Genomic DNA, 20,124 nt, shown 5'->3' with positions numbered 1-20,124 from the left:
AGGAGAGTAACCGTTAAGGCACATAATACAGCATATTCGCAAAGTGAATCGACGAAATATGAATGGAAAGTTTCTCTTTTTCTTACGTGCATAATTAACATAACCACATACTCACCTATTAGACATCAACGAGCCGAGGATCATGAGGCTGTCCTCGAGCTGGCCAATAGTTTCCGCTGTGGTGTCACCTCTGAGAAGTAATTCCCCGCGGTTATTAAATGTCATGAAAGTGAGCTCGTGAGCAGTCCACTCGTTAGTCACCTGACGCAGTTTTGCTTCAATGTCTTTCTCCTTCATTGCTGAGATGCATATATCCTGTGGAACGCATGCCATTGGAAGTACTAATATCCGTTCAAAGTCAGTGGTAAATTCTGCGAGTAGTTAATACCGAAAGTCAACCGGAATAAATTGTGTATCTTATACAATGCTCTTTCTATAGTATTTTCTTTTCAGCAGACAATAATTACTGTCTTGTCAGAATTTCGGTGATTTTTCTTCCAGTAATATTTTCTCATTTCCTGAATTTTGATGTTTTTGTGAGGTAAATGTTACGAGTGTGCAGGAAAACAATATAATTCTTAAAATAAAGAAGAACCACCTTTAGGCACAATCGTGATTTTTTTCAATGCACGAAGTATATCGAGCCCTGGGGCTCATCTTCAGATATTTTGACAATCTACACTGTTTTTTTCAGATTTAGGTTAATTCTGGTCCTGGTAAGATTTCACTGATATGTTACAAAGTGGCACATTGTGAATATAAGTTTACAAAGCTAATATAAATTGAAAAATAACTTCCTCTTTTTAGTAGTGAATATATGATTTTGAAGTACAGTATGAGTAAATATGTTTATGCATATATATACACTTTTCGTCTTACAATACATTTTGTAATCAGAAGTCAAAGCAAGTCAAAGTATTTTAAATGTACTACAAATACACACAAGTAATGTTACAGCTTTACATCTTCTTTGAAATAATTAACACATGTGTATCTGTAGAAATGCTGCATCTTTACATTTGAAATTCTTTGACTTGTTTTGGTTTGTGTTTACAAAATGTGTTGTAGAACGAAATGCGTATATACACTGATAAGCCAAAACATTATGACCACACGTTTAATAACGTGTTAATCCACTTTCCAAAATCATTACAACAGCGATTCTGCTTGGCGTGGATTCTACAGGTCCTTGATAGATTTCCAGAAGTATGGGGCACCAGATGTCTACTCACAGGTCAGTAATTCCCGAAAATTACGGGACTGTGGTTTGTAGGCACGCACCTGGCACGCGATATGTGTTCCAATGTGTACAGATCAGGGGCATTTTCTGGCCAGGACATCAATGTGAGTTCACTATCATGCTCTTGAGACCACTGCAGCACGATTCTGGCCTTGTCTCGCGGAGTGTTATCCTGTTGGAAGACGCCACGCCATCACCATCGGAGAAGACTTCAACCATGAAGGGATACAGGTGGTCCACAGTAATGATCACGTTGTTAACAGCTGTCATGGGGTCTTCTAGTACTACCATAGATATCATAGAAGCCCAACTCAATGTACCCCATAGCATAATCCTGCTCTCGGTGGTGCACGTTTCAAGCAGCAATTCGCCTGGGTGAAGGAGTGTGAGGACCGAACCATCGACTTGTTGTAACAGGATAAGCGATTCATTAGACAGGCGACACGTCATCACGGTGGAAGCTCAGTGATACTGTGCCCACTGCAATCGGAACTGACGATGTCGTTAGGTCGTTGGGTCACTACGGGAACACGTAGGTGTCGTGTGATGTGGAGCTCCATGTTCTACACTGGTCTTTGAACAGTGTGCTCCGAAGAACTTGTGCATGCACCAGCATTGTACTCTGTCGACAGATCGGCTACAGATCTCTACCTATACTGGATTACAGAGTGGGGGATCCTCCAACCTCTAAGTTTTGTGATGAGACGTGTACGTCCAATACCATACCTCCCACTCGTTCTTTCAACTTTGTTCAACCACTTTCCATAGGTGCTCACTACAGTAGTACCCAAACAGCTCACTTGCTTCACCGTTTCAGAGATTCTCGTTTCCAGCCGCAGCGCCATAACAATGTACCTTTTGTAAGAATCCCTTATACCAGTGGATTTCCGAATCTGCGGTCAGTACCTCTTCCGCTTACATTCTTTCCTTCCTGCGTCACGTGCCCGCAACATCACCAGTAGGCATTCAACCTTACCGTGGGCAGCGATCACAATGTTTTGGCTCATCAGTATATTACATAAACATGTTTACTCATACTGTGCTTCAAAATCATATATCCACTACAGGAAACAGTAACTTAGTATTAGTTTTGTAAATTTATATTCACAATGTGCCACTTTGTAATATACCCCTGTAATCATACCAGGACCATGATTAACCTAAATCCGAAAACAAAACCAATGTAAATTGAAATAAAATCACGATTGTGACTGAAGGTGGTTACTCTTTATTTTACAAAAGTAATACAGTCACGGAAGAAACAATGACAGAGACGGATAAAATTAAAACAATACAATTATTTGCCATTAATTCTCCTACCATATAATTGTACGATTATAGGAGGTTTTAATGTGATGACGGTTTTATATGAATGAAAGAGTACTACCTCATTAACCTTTTCGTGGTTGATGGAACACGAATGTCCCACTAAAGTAAGACGCAGTTTTTAGTTTGGGATGTCTATACCTCATATCTGTCTAATACTAGCATGTAGTGAAGCGCTTTCTGAACTTGGAGAAATATACTACGGATCACGGGATGGGTATATATAGAAGGTTGTGATCGATCAAATGAGGCGGCATGTATTTATAGGTGACACAGTGCGTCTGTTTTACGAGAATCACATCAAATCACCATCTTCTCCATTCCAAGAATGTGTGAAATAACTAATTTTATTTCCATACAGTCATTGTTTTGAAACTTTACTACACACCTTAGTAATTCTGCTGGTTTGTTCATAATTTGTATGCCCCAGAAAACTTCATAGAATGTAGAAAACATTGGTGTGTGGTATGTCAAAGAAATATTCAAATTTTATGCTGAAAACTTCTGTGCGATATTTCATGTTTTTTTTCTTTTTTTTCGTCAGGAGATAAAATATGTATTGGTACTGATTTATTTGTTATACTTTTTTCCATAATTGCCACCCTGTAAAAATTAAAACTTTAACTCTGTAGATCCTAAGTTATATAAAAAAATGGATCTAGTTAGGTCCGTGGGACGCTTGCGCCCCACTTCACCGATTTTCAAAACCAGTCAGCTTAAAATTTTGTTCGTGGTGAAAGTGTATTATTTATAACAAAGGAAGACAGTTTTTGACCTTCAATTTTTCAAACATATGCAAAATAAATTTTAACCACGAAAGGGTTAGCCGTAAGTTCGTTGCTTATGATTTCATATATTGTGCTGGAAATTTAATTGGTAAACTTTTGATTAATTCTGTGATCTCTTAAACAAACCGATAAATACTGGAAATATTGCTCATTTACTACAGAATTACTTCAAAAAATTCTGTAAAATGACAGCTGTTCCCAAGAAGGGAACTGAATACTAAGTAACGACTCGTAGACTGAAATAGCAAAGCTAAATCTGCGAACTGCCTCTTCTGTCCTCATATGTTTATTTTCTGTCGTTTAATAACGGTTATAATCTTATGACCCGACTGCCTTGCTTAGTACTAAACATAGCACTCTCTACGCTATGTAATAAAATACAAGATAGATTCAACTACAGTATACTGAATGATATTTTTACCTCAATATCTTCCTTGTTTGGAAGAAGAGGCGCTTCCAGTATATTTTTCAGACAAAATCCTTCGCTGTCGAGCTCGAAGTTATACTTCGTGACTTCCATAATTCGCTGCCAGTGCCTGGGCTTCATCGCCTTGTTGGCCATCAGCTCGAGCAGAGGACACATGTCGTTGAAATCGTCGACGGTTTTCTTGAGAGCGTGGAACGCTGGCCATTCTTTTAGGCCCTTGGGTAACTTGCGGCAACGGTTTTGGAATTCCATAAGTTCGTTATTGATCTCCTCAATGTTGACTTCGACCCACGGGATGTCGTAGTAGCTGCTGACGCGATCGATGACATCATTGTACAGCTTGTAAAGCTTCTGCAGCAAGTTGAGCTCCTTGCGGATCTGGCCCAGCTCGGGGTAGTCCGTGGTGGGCAACCCGAACAGCTCCTCACCGCTCTGGTACGTCTGCAGCTTGCGCCACAGTCCGTCGAAGCGATTCTGTCGTACATAAATTCAGAAGTTCACAAAAATCGCCGTACATTTCAGAATCAGTCTCAATATAACAGTTTTGGATGTGTGACCGTACAATATGTTTGATATGGAACAACTATTCTGCTGCTATAGTGGCTGAAAAGTTGATGCATATTGCAACATGGGACGATCACATCTCAACGGCAGAAGAGGCATGTCATATCATCTTTCAGTACAAAATTTTTCGCATGAGCAAGTAAATTTCTTCAAGAATCAGGAAGAGTATCTTCCACAAAACAAAAAATAACTACGAAAACGAATCAATACAGCACAGCAATAATCAGTTTACACTAACAATGTGTGTGTTGTTACCATTGTAGTTGCATAACATGCGTGTCAGCATCGCGAAAACTTGCTACAGTCGTACTTGTAAAATGGGCTATACCATGAGAGAAGACAGTTGGAATAGTCCGTTTGGTCGAGTAGTGTTAAGACATCAACGGTATAGTGATATAATACACTCATGTTCAGAAGAAACAGAAAGCCTTGAATGACTGAAGATAGGACGTTCATATTAACAGGTTATGTACATTAGTATGTTCTGCAGAAGTAATTAGCATTTCAGTCACCTCAGTTCAGCCTGTATCCCGTTGCCTAGTAGGCGCACGGTTCGCCAGGAGCCATGATAACTTGTTCCATCCATTATGATATCGACTCGTGTAAGGCGGAAATGGCGTCCCGTGATATAGCCATCCAATGCTGCAGTCACTTGGTTCCAAAGAACATTTTTAGTGGTTGGCACTGGTTCACGTCACTGCACTCGCCATTTCATGATATCCAGCACATTTTCGATTGGCGACAAGTCTGGTAATATGGCGGAACCGGGCAAAAGGCTGCCATCCTGTGACACGAAGGCACGTGTTCGTCCAGCAACATGTGGTCGTGCGTTGTATTGCTGAAAAATGGTGTCTGGGATGTTGTACAGAAAGGGTATGGCGAGGGTCACAAGATGCCATTACGTGAGTCATACTGGTCAAGTGCCCTGGATACACACCAACTGTGATATGTGGCTGCACTCAATAGCACCCCACAACATAAGGCCTTGGGTTGGCGCTGTATATCTTCATCGAATGCAGTGACTGTGACGTCCCCTGCCTGCGGCGAACTAAAATGCGGCCATCATTTTCAAACAAACAGAACCTGGCCGCTTCCTAAAACACTATATGATCCCATTCCTGTCCCCAGTGACGTTCGTTTCATACAACATTGCCGTCTAGCATTTTTCTACACATTCGTCAAAGGTAGGCGGAGAAATGGTCGACGCGCACGCAACCCATGCCGTAATAAACGGCGACGGACTGTCACCCCTTATAATTCACGATGTGCTCCACTGTTCACTGTTACTACTGAGCAGAGGAAAACGCAGATCTGTGCTGCAATGCCGTTCGGGTGAAGGGTCGATCTTCTCTGGGGGGGGCGGTCTGGGTGGTGCGACCGGACCCATCTCGTCGTGTTCTACGGGCTTCTGTGAACCATTCTGCACAAACCCGTTGCATTGCCGAAACGCGATCTGCAATTTCCAGGATGGATGCATCACATTCTCTCATGAAAATAATGCGCCCTCCTTAAATTTGACTGTACGACTCGCGCATACGTCTGTGAGGCATCCTGCACGTCTGCTCAAATCAGGGCCTTCCATTACATTCGGTTTATAGCACCAACGAGCACCGCGGGCACATTTTACAGGTAGGTGGTGTTGCGCCGCGATATCGATGTTGTCCTTGAACCCGCCGGTCGACATGGTTCTAGTGCTAATCATTTCCGCAGAACATACTAATGTACATGTCCTGTGAATATGAACATCGTATGTCTAGTCGTACAAGGTGTTCTGTTTTTTTTCTGAACATGAGTGTAGTTTACTTTGTGCAGAAGTTTACGTGAGGTGATACATATATGATTGTTACAGTAAGACCACGGACGACAACTTGTGCCATCCTTGTCAAATTAGACCTGTAAATATGTAAATGCCTGTATATACGAATTACACGGGGCGATCAAAAAGTTTCCGTTTGTGGGCTTTGCTCCAGCGTATATGCAACGTAGCGCGGCTGCGATGTATGTATATAAGCACCAACAACATGTAGGCAAGGGATTAGTATGGTACATCTACATCTACATCTACATCCATACTCCGCAAGCCACCTGACGGTGTGTGGCGGAGGGTACCTTGAGTACCTCTATCGGTTCTCCCTTCTATTCCAGTCTCGTATTGTTCGTGGAAAGAAGGATTGTCGGTATGCTTCTGTGTGGGCTCTAATCTCTCTGATTTTATCCTCATGGTCTCTTCGCGAGATATACGTAGGAGGGAGCAATATACTGCTTGACTCCTCGGTGAAGGTATGTTCTCGAAACTTTAACAAAAGCCCGTACCGAGCTACTGAGCGTCTCTCCTGCAGAGTCTTCCACTGGAGTTTATTTATCATCTCCGTAACGCTTTCGCGATTACTAAATGATCCTGTAACGAAGCGCGCTGGTCTCCGTTGGATCTCCTCTATCTCTTCTATCAACCCTATCTGGTACGGATCCCACACTGCCGAGCAGTGGGCGAACAAGCGTACTGTAACCTTCTTCCTTTGTTTTCGGATTGCATTTCCTTATGATTTTTCCAATAAATCTCAGTGTGGCATCTGATTTACCAACGATCAACTTTATATGATCATTCCATTTTAAATCACTCCTAATGCGTACTCCCAGATAATTTATGGAATTAACTGCTTCCAGTTGCTGACCTGCTATATTGTAGCTAAATGATAAGGGATCTATCTTTCTATGTATTCGCAGCACATTACACTTGTCTACATTGAGATTCAATTGGCATTCCCTGCACCATACGTCAATTCGCTGCAGATCCTCCTGCATTTCAGTACAATTTTCCATTATTACAACCTCTCGATACACCACAGCATCATCTTCAAAACGCCTCAGTGAACTTCCGATGTCATCCACAAGGTCATTTATGTATATTGTGAATAGCAACGGTCCTATGACACTCCCCTGCGGCACACCTGAAGTCATTCTTACTTCGGAAGACTTCTCTCCATTGAGAATGACAGGCGGCGTTCTGTTATCTAGGAACTCTTCAATCCAATCACACAACTGGTCTGATAGTCCATATGCTCTTACTTTGTTCATTAAACGACTGTGGGGAACTGTATCGAACGCCTTGCGGAAGTCAAGAAACACGGCATCTACCTGTGAACCCGTGTCTATGGCCCTCTGAGTCTCGTGGACGAATAGCTCGAGCTGGGTTTCACACGACCGTCTTTTTCTAAACCCATGCTGATTCCTACAGAGTAGATTTCTATTCTCCAGGAAAGTCATTATACTCGAACACAATACGTGTTCCAAGATTCTACAACTGATCGACGTCTATAGTTTGCTCATCTGTTCGACGTCCCTTCTTGAAAACGGGGATGACCTGTGCCGTTTTCCAATCCTTTGGAACGCTACGCTCTTCTAGAGACCTACGGTACACTGCTGCAAGAAGGGGGGCAAGTTCCTTCGCGTACTCTGTGTAAAGTCGAACTGGTATCCCATCAGGTCCAGCGGCCTTTCCCCTTTTGAGCGATTTTAATTGTTTCTCTATCCCTCTGTTGTCTGTTTCGATATCTACCATTTTTTCATCTGTGCGACAATCTAGAGAAGGAACTACAGTGCAGTCTTTCTCTATGAAACAGATTTGGAAAAAGACATTTAGTTATTCGACCTTTAGTCTGTCATCCTCTGTTTCAGTACCATTTTGGTCACATAGTGTCTGGACATTTCGTTTTGATCCACCTACCGCTTTGACATAAGATCAAAATTTCTTAGGATTTTGTGCCAAGTCAGTACACAGAACTTTACTTTCGAATTCATTGAACGCCTCTCGCATAGCCCTCCTCACACCACATTTCGCTTCGCGTAATATTTGTTTGTCTGCAAGGCTTTGGCTATGTTTATGTTTGCTGTGAAGTCCCCGTTGCTTCCGCAGCAGATTTCTAACTCGGTTGTTGTACCACTGCGGCCCTTTTCCATCCCTTACGATCTTGCTTGGCACATACTCATCTAACGCATATTGAACAATGGTTTTGAACTTTGTCCACTGATTCTCAACACTATCTGTACTTGAGACAAAACTTTTGTGTTGAGCCGTCAGGTACTCTGTAATCTACTTTATGTCACTTTTGCTAAACAGAAAAATCTTCCTACCTTTTCGTATGTTTCAGAAGTGCAAGTGGTAAATGCAGAAATGGGATCTACACTGAGGTTGCAAAAGCCATGGGATACCTCATAATATCGTGTTGGACCTCCTTTTGTCCGGCGTAGTGCAGTAACTCGACGTGACGTGATCTCAACAAGTCGTTAGAAGATCCCTGTAGAAAAATCGAGCCGTGCTGCCTCTATAGCCGTCCATAATTGCAAAAGTGTTGCCGGTGCAGGATTTTGTGCACGAACTGACCTGTTGATTATGTCCCATAAGTGTTCAATGGGATTTATATCGGGCTATTTGGATGGTCAAATCATTCGCTCGAACTGTCCAGGATGTTCTTCAAACCATTCGCGAACGATTGTCGCACGACGACAATTACATCATTGTTTGGGGGAGTTGGGTTGGGTTGTTTGGGAGAAGAGACCAAAGAGCATGGTCATCGGTCTCATCGGATTAGGGAAGGACGGGAAAGGAAGGCGGCGTTGTCCTTTCAAAGAAACCATTCCGGCATTTGCCTGGGGCGATTTAGGGAAATCACGGAAAACCTAAATCAGGACGGCCGGACGTTGTTTGGGAACATGAAGTCCATGAATGAATGCAAATGGTCTCCAAGTAGCCGAACACACAGGACCCAGCCTATTCCGTGTAAACACAGTCCACACCACTACGGAGCTACCACCAGCTTGCATAGTGCCTAATTGACAACTTGGGCCCATGGCTTTGTGGGATCTGCGCCACACTTGAACCCTACAATCAGCTTTTACCAACTGAAATTGGGACTGATCTGACTAGGGCACGGTTTTCCAGTCGTCTAGGATCCAACAATATTGTCACGAGCCCAGGAGAGGCGCTGCAGGCGATGTCGTGCTGTTAGCAAAGGCACTCGCGTCGGTATTTTGCTGCCACAGCTGATTAACACCAAATTTCGTAGCAGTGTCCCAATGGATACGTTCTTCGTTCTTGCCACATTTCTACTGGTATTTCACGCAAAGTTTCTTGTTTGCTAGAACTGACAATTGTACGTAAACGCAGCTGCTCTCGGTCGTTAAGTGAATGCTGTAGACCACTACGTTGTCTGTGGTGAGACGTAGTGCCTGAAATCTAGTACTCTCGGTGCACTTTTAACACTGAGGATCACGGAATACTGAATTCGCTAACAATGTCCGAATTGGAATGTAAAATGCGTCTACCTCAATCCACCATTCCGTGTCCAGAGTCTGTTGATTCCCGACGAAAACCTTTTCATATGAATCATCTAAGTACAAATGACTGTTCCGCCCTACACTGCCCTTTTATACCTTGTGTACGCGACTCTACCGCCACCTGTATATGTGCACATCGCTATCCCATGTCTTTTGACACGTCAGTGTACGAGGTGCATGCAAGTTCTAAGGCCTCCGATTTTTTTTCTCCGGACTGGAAAGAGATAGATACATGCGCATTGTTTTAAAATGAGGCCGCGTTCATTGTCAATACGTCCCAGAGATGGCAGCACTGTACGGCAGATGGAATTTTACCGACAGCGGCGAGAATGAGAACTGTTTTAAATACTTAAAATGGCGACGTTTCCCTTGCTTGAACAGCATGCAATCATTCCTTTTCTGAATTTGCGTGGTGTGAAAACAATTGAAATTCATCGACAGTTGAAGGAGACATGTGGTGATGGAGTTATGGATGTGTCGAAAGTGCGTTCGTGGGTGCGACAGTTTAATGAAGGCAGAACATCGTGTGACAACAAACCGAAACAACCTGGGGCTTACAAGCCGGTCTGACGACATGATCGAGAAAGTGGAGAGAATTGTTTTGGGGGATCGCCGAATGACTGTTGAACAGATCGCCTCCAGAGTTGGCATTTCTGTGGGTTCTGTGCACACAATCCTGCATGACGACTTGAAAATGCCAAAAGTGTGATCCAGGTGGGTGCCACGAATGCTGACGGACGACCACATGGCTGCCCGTGTGGCATGTTGCCAAGCAATGTTGACGCGCAACGACAGCATGAATGGGACTTTCTTTTCGTCGGTTGTGACAGTGGATGATACGTGGATGCCATTTTTCAATCCAGAAACAAATCGCCAGTCAGCTCAACGGAAGCACACAGATTCACCGCCACCAAAAAAATTTCGGGTAACGGCCAGTGCTGAAAAAATGATGGTGTCCATGTTCTGGGACAGCGAGGGCGTAATCCTTACCCATTGCGTTCCAAAGGGCACTACGGTAACAGGTGCATCCCACGAAAATGTTTTGAAGAACAAATTCCTCCCTGCACTGCAACAAAAACGTCCGGGAAGGGCTGCGCGTGTGCTGTTTCACCAAAACAACGCACCCGCACATTGAGCTAACGTTACGCAACAGTTTCTTCGTGATAACAACTTTGAAGTGATTCCTCATGCTCCCTACTCACCTGACCTGGATCCTAGTGACTTTTGGCTTTTTCAAACAATGATAGACACTCTCCGTGGCCGCACATTCACCAGCCGTGCTGCTATTGCCTCAGCGATTTTCCAGTGGTCAAAACAGACTCCTAAAGAAGTCTTCGCCGCTGCCATGGAATCATGGCGTCAGCGTTGTGAAAAATGTGTACGTCTGCAGGGCGATTACGTCGATAAGTAACGCCAGTTTCATCGATTTCGGGTGAGTAGTTAATTAGAAAAAAAATCGGAGACCTTAGAACTTGAATGCACCTCGTATGGTAATGTTACTACCAAATGCTTCCAAACAGGACCAACGTGGTTTTATTCTTTTCTTGGCTTCCGAAGAACAAAGAAAAACACAGGTAGACGTCCATCAGAGAATGAAGAATGTGTATTGGGCACCACGTCTTTCGAAAACCACTGTTGTGGAGTGGTGTACCAAGTTCCGGGTTGGACACGATTCGACGCAAATGCCGGCCGATCTGGGAGACCAGCAACATCCATTACTTATTGATTTCGAAGAACCTGGCGTCTTCATCAGTGGGGAACGTTACGGCGTGCAATTAAAGCGACAAGGTGTGTTGCTGCTTCATGATATCGCACGTCTGCATATCACAAATACTCGGGCACCCACTCTATAGTCCTAATCTATCCCTATGCGATTATCATTCCGTCAGTCCTTTAAAAAATGCCTTGAAGGTTCGACGATTCCTGTTGGACCAAAATGTGCAGCAGGCAACTACAGACTTCTTTACGCAGCAGGACACTGTGTTTTATCAAACGGGTATCTTCAATCTGGTGCGGCGGCGCTATGATTACCTCAATGCTCGCGGTGATTTTTCCTCATTGGCATACCGATTCAGGACTGCACGGTCTTCGAACGGAAACATTTTTATCGCCCTTTACATGGTATTTTTGTTATTCTTTCATTTTAATACCAAGGTGTGTAAAATATTCTTGTAAAAGTGATCTATGGACGCATAAAACTACGTCTACCACTATCACTACTTCTGCGATCGATCAACCAACTCCCACGCGACCGAGCGTATGTAGCAGGTATGCTGGGGCATACGCTTAACTCCATATGGGTGGAACACTATTCTCAATACGACTCTCCAGCCAGGATAACGTAATGCGTCTTGTCTGACAGGAAATTTTCGATCCAGTCCCAAACATGGGTAGAAATCTATAGGAATGTATTACCTTTAGATTGCACTGAATCAAAAGCTAGAAACGCCAAAGCAGGTTGGTTTCCTGTATGCATAGCACTGAGTATAGGTCCCTACTGGATGTAAAGATTTTTGCGGAAGCGATGCTGATGTTGGAAGGGTTTTGTTATTTCTAGGTCAGAATATCTCCTAGGATTCTAATACAAACAGATATAAGTGATATTGGAGGTAGTTCTTACGAATGTCGAACATGTAAGAATTGTTGTTCTTCAGTGCATTTCGTCGGATAAAAAAGTACAGCCTCGTGACAAGTCAACGTATTTCTTTTGCTAAACAGCCTTCAGTCCTTTGAAACAAATGGGCTACACAGTGCTGAAAAGCCTGTGGGTTCAGACGGATAGGCATTGCAGACTATATTCTTGGTAGACATGTAAGTCCTGTTTTTAATTCTATAAGTTTCATGCTTTTTCGTTCCTGTTGAACTGTTATTTTTTCTGTAGATTTGTGATTGGAGAGAAAGACTATGTGCTTTGTTTATTATCAAAGCTCTATCTTTCCTAGCTTTCATCCCATGTCATGAGGTAAGTAATTATTCTGCGTACGTTCTCGCCCAAATTATGTCTCTGATGACGTCATCGATGAGTTGTGGGTGCTCCCTCGCCGTCCTTCCCTCCCCTTCTGATAAAGACCAGTTGCTCTATGCACAAAATGGCAGGAATTCAAATTAAGGCAGGAAACGAAAAAAAAAATGCCCAACTGCTCTAGTATGTTTTCTGTGGAAGGATGGTTGTTGTTCTAAGTATAAATTGGCGGGAAATCCAAGATGATGCACTGTCATACTGGCTGACTTGGAATACTGGCCAGGCTCTATGATGTCACAACCTAAGACTTGGAATACAAGCACGAGCCTAACTACGACGTCAGAATTAAAGATGTGTGTCCTGGAGTGCAATATGGTGATCGAAAATGGTGACCAGGGGGCATACTGGTGCACCTCTATGACGTTACAATCCAGCTCAGACCTGTTGGGCCATTACTCTAGTAAGATGTTGTAATTTTTTCGCTGTCTGTATTTAGCATGCCATTGACAGGCTATGTTTCAACTTGTATTACTAAATGTGTATTGGACAAAAATAGACTAGCAACCTCTTAGAAGTAAAAGTAGCAGGACATGACAGAAAATTCTGTAGGTATGAGTATGGGACTGGCCAGTCACAAGCCTTCTGCACTACTTGCTGAAGCATTTATGTGAATCATATAACTGGAGTCTGTTTGTGGAAACATGAGTACTTCCCCTTGTGCTGTGAGATCGTGGTGGAGGCTGTTGACTGTATATTACACCCACTAGATTGCGTAGGACTCTGATGGTGATTGTGGTTCAGTTTTTCGTCTTGAAATGTTGTATACAAATACAGTATCGACCATTATGCTCATAGAAAATATCGTACGTTCCCATCATGTGTATTAGCTGGTTTTTTTATGGCAACTATTTAAGGTTTAAATAAGTATAAACGTGTTTAATTCCCAAATGCTGTTACTAAATGCCTGAAACACGTAAGTTAACATGTTTAATGGTTCTATGTCCCCCAACCTCCTTGGGTATATTACTTCAGAACTCCTCGATTCCATTGGAAGTTACCATCTTCCAGTCCTTCTCACCATCTCCTTTGTCCCTCTCCCACCAGCTTTCCGCCTTGTCGCCCCTCCCAAAGTCGTTCACAACTACCCTTCGTGCAGACTGGTATGCCTACCAGGAATCCATTAACACCCAGGTCAGAAGCCAGCCCCTTCCCTTCCACTATCCTGATGACATCGCTCACGCTTTGTTCTTTCTCCAGAAGACTGTCTCTGACGCTGAAGTAGCTCGCATTCCCCCAAACTTATCCATCCTCACCGTCCTCCACTTCGTCCACGGGCCATATACTCCCTCTCCGCAAATGCCGCCGGCTCTCCTGTTTCTTCCTTCGCACTCATGACTGGGACACACTCCTCGATCACCAGCAATTAGAACGATGTGTTCGAAATCTTCTGACAGCAAAGCAACGCCAAGACTCGCGCCATACGTGCACACAACTCAACGCCACCATTCCTGTCAACCCCTCCAAGTACTGGTCTGCCCTCCATCGCCTTACTGGTAGCCATCTCGCCACGAATCATCCACTCCACCATGACAACCACTCCTTCCCTGACAACCTCATTGCAGCTAACCATTTTGCTTTCCACCTCTCCGAAGTCTTCTCCATACCCAGTGACCCTGACTTTGATTACCCCCTCTTCCCCGATGTCCTTGACTGCACCAATAGCACTATCCTGCTGCTTGCTCCCAGATTTTGGCATTTGGACCAGTTACTACCCTCAGAATTGAACACTCCTATCACAGAACATGACATTATACTCATACTCTGCTCCAAATACAACACCACCCCTGGCCATGATTGCATTACCTACCACCACCTCTCCTTCCTCACCACCCTTGTCACCCTGTACGACACCATCCTCTCCACTGGCTTGTACCCCAACCTATGGAAGACTTCCCACATTCTGTTGTTCCTTAAACCCAACAAACCTTTTTCTGACACCTCCTCCTATCGCTCCATATGCCTAGCCTCTGTGTTCTGTATGGTTTTCGAATCCATCCTCTCCCACTATACCTGTCACCACCTAACTCAACACTACTCCCTCCCTTCTATCCAGTGTGGTTTCCAGCCCTCCTTCTCCGCCGACGACTGGCTCTTTAACCTCACCCACCTCCTCTCCCTCCAACTGAACTCCTGTTGCTCTGCTATTTTTGTTTCCTTTGACCTCCAAAATCCTATGGCCATGTGTGGCATTCTGGGTTCCTTTTCAAGCTACAGACCTATGGTCTTCCTATCAACTTCATCCATCTCGCTGCCTCCTTCCTCTTTCACGCCCCTTCCTATGTCACCATTCATACCTTCTACCCAACTGCAGGTGTGCCCCAGGGCTCCATCCTTTCTCCTCTCCTATATCTTCTGTACACCACTGATATGCCAAAGAAACCCCACCCATACATCTCCTTCAATATGTTGATGACACCACCTTCCTTGCCCTCTATCTCATCCTTCAACAGTCTCTCCAAACCATCCTAAACCAGTTTACAGCTTGGTGCAACCAGTGGCTCCTTCGAATCAGTCCCTCCAAAACCCAGGCAATCAGTATAGGACATGCCACCCCCTCCTTCCAGCTCCATGATTTATACCTCGTCATCTATCCAACTTACCCCCACCTTAAAATACCTTGGCCTCACCATTGACCATCATCTCACCTGGACTTGCCATCATCTACTTACCATCCAATGCAAAGCCCACAGTAGACTCCACCTCCTGAAACTCCTGACTGGCAGGACATGGGGATTGCATCCTCCCACCATCCTTCATACCTACACATTCTTGATCCATTCCATCCTTTGTTACGTCAGTGTTGCCTGGGTCTCCACCTCTCCTAAATTCTATAATGCCCTCAAAATCCCTGAACGCCATGTGCTCTGCCTCACTTTCTGTATCCATCTCCCATCCCCCATGAGGATCCTCTATGACCTCATCCCCTTCCCACATCTCCTCCTTTTCCTTGAACAAATCTGTATCCTCTAAACCAAACGCCACCTCGACCCCCGTCACCCCCTGGTGTCTACTTTCCTCTCCACTCTTCACCTGCTGCCGCACCTTTACTGATGTGTCCCACTCTCTCTCCATCTTCGCACCCTCTATCTCTTCTCCCAAGTGAACTTCCGATGTCTCCCTGTCCCAGATGATGTGCTTTGCCCTGATATTTATCCTTCATTCGAACTCTGACTCTCCTATTCCCCTCCCCTTCTCCCTTGGGCTCCCTCTTCTTCCCCTCCCCATTCTGCTGTTTCCTCCCTCCCCCTTGTCCTTCTCACTTCTGCTTTCCCAGTCCTCGCGCTCCCTCCCCATCTCATGCCCCTTGGTGTGCTACCAATGCCACCTTTTCCACCCATTCCTACCCTCCCTCCTCCATCAACCCCCCCGCCCCCCACAATCTTTCTCTTCTCGCTCCCTCCTCTCTGACCTCCTCTCCCTTGGAAGGCCCTTCAACTGTTAATGGAGTTACTTTGTCGTGTTTTGGTGTTCGCCATGTATGTAACATAAGTGCAGTGTGTGTTCAGTGTCGTCATCCCATACTGTGGACGCCGTTTTTAATTGTGCTGTTCGTGCTGCCATTGTTTATGTGCTATGTCTTCACTGAGTGCCAGTTTAACTGTATGTGGATTTTATGTAAACGTGCCTTATAAAACTACCCCCTTTTTTGTATATTTTAACTCCAATTGTTTCTCCTTCTCATGTGTAAATTTCATTTTTTATCCCCGTATTTTATATCTGTACCATTCTCCTGTGCTATTTTATGTGATCTCTTGGCTGAAGAGAGGCGAACTGTGCCTGCCAGCTCACCTGTGCCTCATGGGATAAGGGAATGAAATGACAACAAAGAAAAAAATGGCCCTGTGATCTTGGTTATGTTCTTGTCGGTAAATATCCATCGTCCATTCCACACACAATTTATTTTTGTGTTGAATTTTACAAGCATAGCGCCAAAACGTATATATTGTTTTTTTGCTTCAGAGTCACTGCACAAGTGCCCAACGTAGAGTTAGGTTGTCAAGTCAGTAGATTATGTGTGGCATTTCTCTCTGCCTGGACCTGTCACTGACAGATGGTTGACTGACCACTAGTTACTGGACATTTGAGTCTTAAGCAGCACAGCGATCCCTACGACTGACAGCTCTCTCCAAACTCCTGAGAGCGTCAGTGGTGGGCTTCTCTATTACAGGAAGGGAACTCTCCTTGCAAATGAATTTGCTTAAATAAAGACTCAAGTGTTCATACTAAATGATGTGCGGTTTGGATTTTAACTTGGGGGAATAAATCAAGGGAGGGGGGCGGCATGTCCAGAATGTCTATCCCTCCCAGTGTTCGTTTAATTGAAGATGCATTGTGGAGAGACTCAAACTTAGAGTTAGGAGAAGCAGTGGCCATATACCTCGGAGTTAATAGTAGATGGGGAAAACATGTAAAGTAGGTCAGTAGACGGGCCTGGACCTGCACAAACATCTTTTGCCTCTGATGTCATAGTGCCAGTACTCCAGAACTCAGAGTCTGCAGAAATAGAGCCTATCCCAGTATGACCTGGTCGCCATATTCGGTCGCCATCTTGTATTCCAGATCGCTCTTCTTGGATTTTGATCTCAAAGTAGTGCCACGCCAGCATCTAAAGTCCCGGCAGTATGCCAGAATTCCATACTATTATAAATTGCCTGACAGGTCTGAGCTGGATTGTGACATCATGGAGCTATGCCAGCAACCCAAGTCAATCAGCATGACAATGGAGCATGCCAATTTATACATAGAACAACAACCCTCCTTCTGCAGGAAACACACTAGCGTAACTGACGATTTTTATTTAATTTCCCACCAAAATTGGAATTATCGCCAATTTATACATAGGATCATTGGGCTTTGTCAGAGATGGGGGAGGGGAGGGGAGGTGTAGGGTTGGGGGCGGGGAGAACCTGTGTCTCATTGGTGATGTCATCAGTGACACACTTTGGGCCAGAATGCCCTTAGAATAACTATTGAAGTCTGCTGTTTTTCATGATTTGGCAAATTTATTTTAACTTCCTGTATGGACGTACATCAGTTGACAAGTTAACTGAAGTGATGGAAGTCAGTGTAGCATCTGTCTGTATATAGTGTAAACTTTTTCTGTAAGTTATCGTATTTTAACTATTTATGTATCGTATATTCTGATACGAAAATTGGAAACCTACGCTGCGGCTGACAAAACAAGCGTGGAAAACCATAAAAAAAACAACACTCAGATTGGCGGCGCATGCAGCTGTTATGTAAATTTAATGGTTTTACTGAAAATGATTACTACTCGGTTGTCTGTGCGCACTCCGTCACTCTCGATTTAAAAGTAACTCTACATAACAGTATAATCCCATTGAGAAACGTCTGATCGAATTCCTTTAATACAGTTGGATAAGGAGAATGCGAACTCGCGTGATCGCTCCAGTTTGCGACAAACTACAACATGCGTTAGTGACTTCGGCTTTGGATGTAAATGTAATAATATGTCCGTGGTTGTAGAAGGAGTCGGTTAGTAGCACAGAAAGTGGTCGTGAAACCTGGAAGAGTATGAGGCGGTCTGAGGCCTCGCGGGGCGTGAGGCCGGGCATCATGGGCCCGCTGGTGCGGTACTCGTGGCAGTACTCGATGTTGTCTTGGCGGAAGCGCTCCAGGTTGGCGCGCAGGTCCTCCTGGAAGTGCGGCTGCATGGCGAGCAACAGCACGTGCACGTCGAGGGCGCGCGTCTGCAGCCGCTGCCACGTGTAGCGCAGGTTGTCCACCTGCTCCAGGTCCTCGCGCGCCACCGGCAGCTCGTAGCGCGTCACCACGTTGAACGCCTCCTGTCAGTTACATTACAGGCTGTAACCACGTGTACATTCAGATCACGCGTCTGCAGTGACACGTATAGAGAAGCTTGTCCATCTACTCTAGGTCGCGGCTACATTACAACATACAAGTGCTAACACAGGATGTATGTTAAGGGCTTATTTCAATAGTGGTACACGTTTATTACCTCCACTGATCTGTCTATAACGCTTCTGACATTAATGGTCCAAACAAACAGAAAGAAAGGTTCATCTCTAGCAAGAAGCCATATGCTTGAATATTTCTAGTATCTCAACTGCAGATTTTTCAGCGCTCATTTAACTTTAGGACTCTGTATCTCAGAATGAACAAAAGTGAACTTTTACCACTATTGAAATAAGCCCTTCACGTGGAGCACATTCACACGCGATACCTCATGTACGTAACGCCACGTCACATTTGTCTATAATATAATTTATAGAGAATTTTGGCACTGTGCAAGACACAGTTTCTTATTTTCGTTCCACTCATACACGGTTCGGCAGTTTATATGGTACCTTCATTGAATTTTATCAGTCCATCTGTAAATTACTACACATATGATATTTTGGGAATCTTCGAATGAAATTCTGCTTGAAAGAAATTTTTTAGGCAAAAGAACGATAATCAGGCGTTAATCTTACTCTAGTACACGTATGAAGTGAGCCAGCTAAACTGTCCACGTCAAATATTTCTAGATCCGTTTAAGAAATCATAATTTTACTTTCACCAAGATGAACAGTGAGAACCTCTTCATTACAGTATGTATAGTCTCTGTTCACAGGTACATTAATTACAAAGACACCAGTACAAATTTCGTTTTTTGAGGTGGAACTAAAGAAACCTGTGTATTGCAGTTCTAAAAGAGGCGAATTCAATGGCGTTCCACTCTTCAAAATCCGATTATTAGCTTCGGAGAAATTACAATATTTACAACTCAGGATTTATCTGTTTTGAATGGGTAATCGTTCACTCTCTTATGCGGAAGCTCATGATTGAATACGGAATAAGGAAATACGTCACATCGGATATGGATGAAGCACAGTGTGGCACCGCTGCGATACCTGCATAAAAGAAAAGGGTAACTGAGGAAATGTAGTTTCCCTATGTCTGAGCTGATCACGCGTGCCAACTGCAGGTTAGTCTGAAAAAAATGTCTTTGATAAGCCAACAGAAAGTAGGTGTGCTATTTATTTATGCAGTAGGAAGGCTAATAGAACAACTGAGCTATACACATAAAGATATCACGGTAGTCGGTGTTCAGCAGGAATGACAATTCAGGGAATGTGCAAAGAATGCTTATCGCAAGGGTGTTGGAATATTTCGCAGAGGGTAAGGAGCAGGCTTGCAACGAACAGAGTGAACGAAATAGATTTTCTGACAGCTGTTGATCATAATTCACATTTCAGCTTCAGAGAATGTGTAAGTGGCTCTGGAAGAAGCCAGCCCAGCGTTGTTCGCATTTTGCTCTTGATAGGACATGAAGGCGTTACCCGATTACAAGACTGTTAAGGTTATGTGGTCACTTGTTAACAAATTGTCTGTTGGCTTCTGTCTCGGGTTCTTCGGCCGACGTTTGTTGATAATTTTCTGACGTTTCTCCAGTACCGAT

The 20,124-nt window shown here is 44.0% G+C and overlaps 1 protein-coding gene across 1 annotated transcript in view; it reads right to left on the bottom strand.

The window, feature by feature from the left end:
- Nucleotides 1-20,124, bottom strand: part of LOC126184483 (dynein axonemal heavy chain 5) — a 976,026-nt gene that overhangs the window by 479,474 nt on the left and 476,428 nt on the right. The window contains exons 26-28 of the mRNA XM_049926874.1: nt 18,227-18,508; nt 3,776-4,255; nt 116-315 (exon numbers count right to left, since the gene is read on the bottom strand). Of these exons, the coding sequence (XP_049782831.1) occupies nt 116-315; nt 3,776-4,255; nt 18,227-18,508 (962 nt within the window). The remainder of the gene's footprint in view (nt 1-115; nt 316-3,775; nt 4,256-18,226; nt 18,509-20,124) is intronic.

The sequence above is a fragment of the Schistocerca cancellata genome, chromosome 4, assembly GCF_023864275.1.
Source record: "Schistocerca cancellata isolate TAMUIC-IGC-003103 chromosome 4, iqSchCanc2.1, whole genome shotgun sequence".
Classification (NCBI taxonomy): Eukaryota; Metazoa; Arthropoda; class Insecta; order Orthoptera; family Acrididae; genus Schistocerca; species Schistocerca cancellata.
The sequence above is the reverse complement of the archived record's forward strand: the minus strand, read 5'-3'. Positions and strand labels throughout refer to the sequence as shown.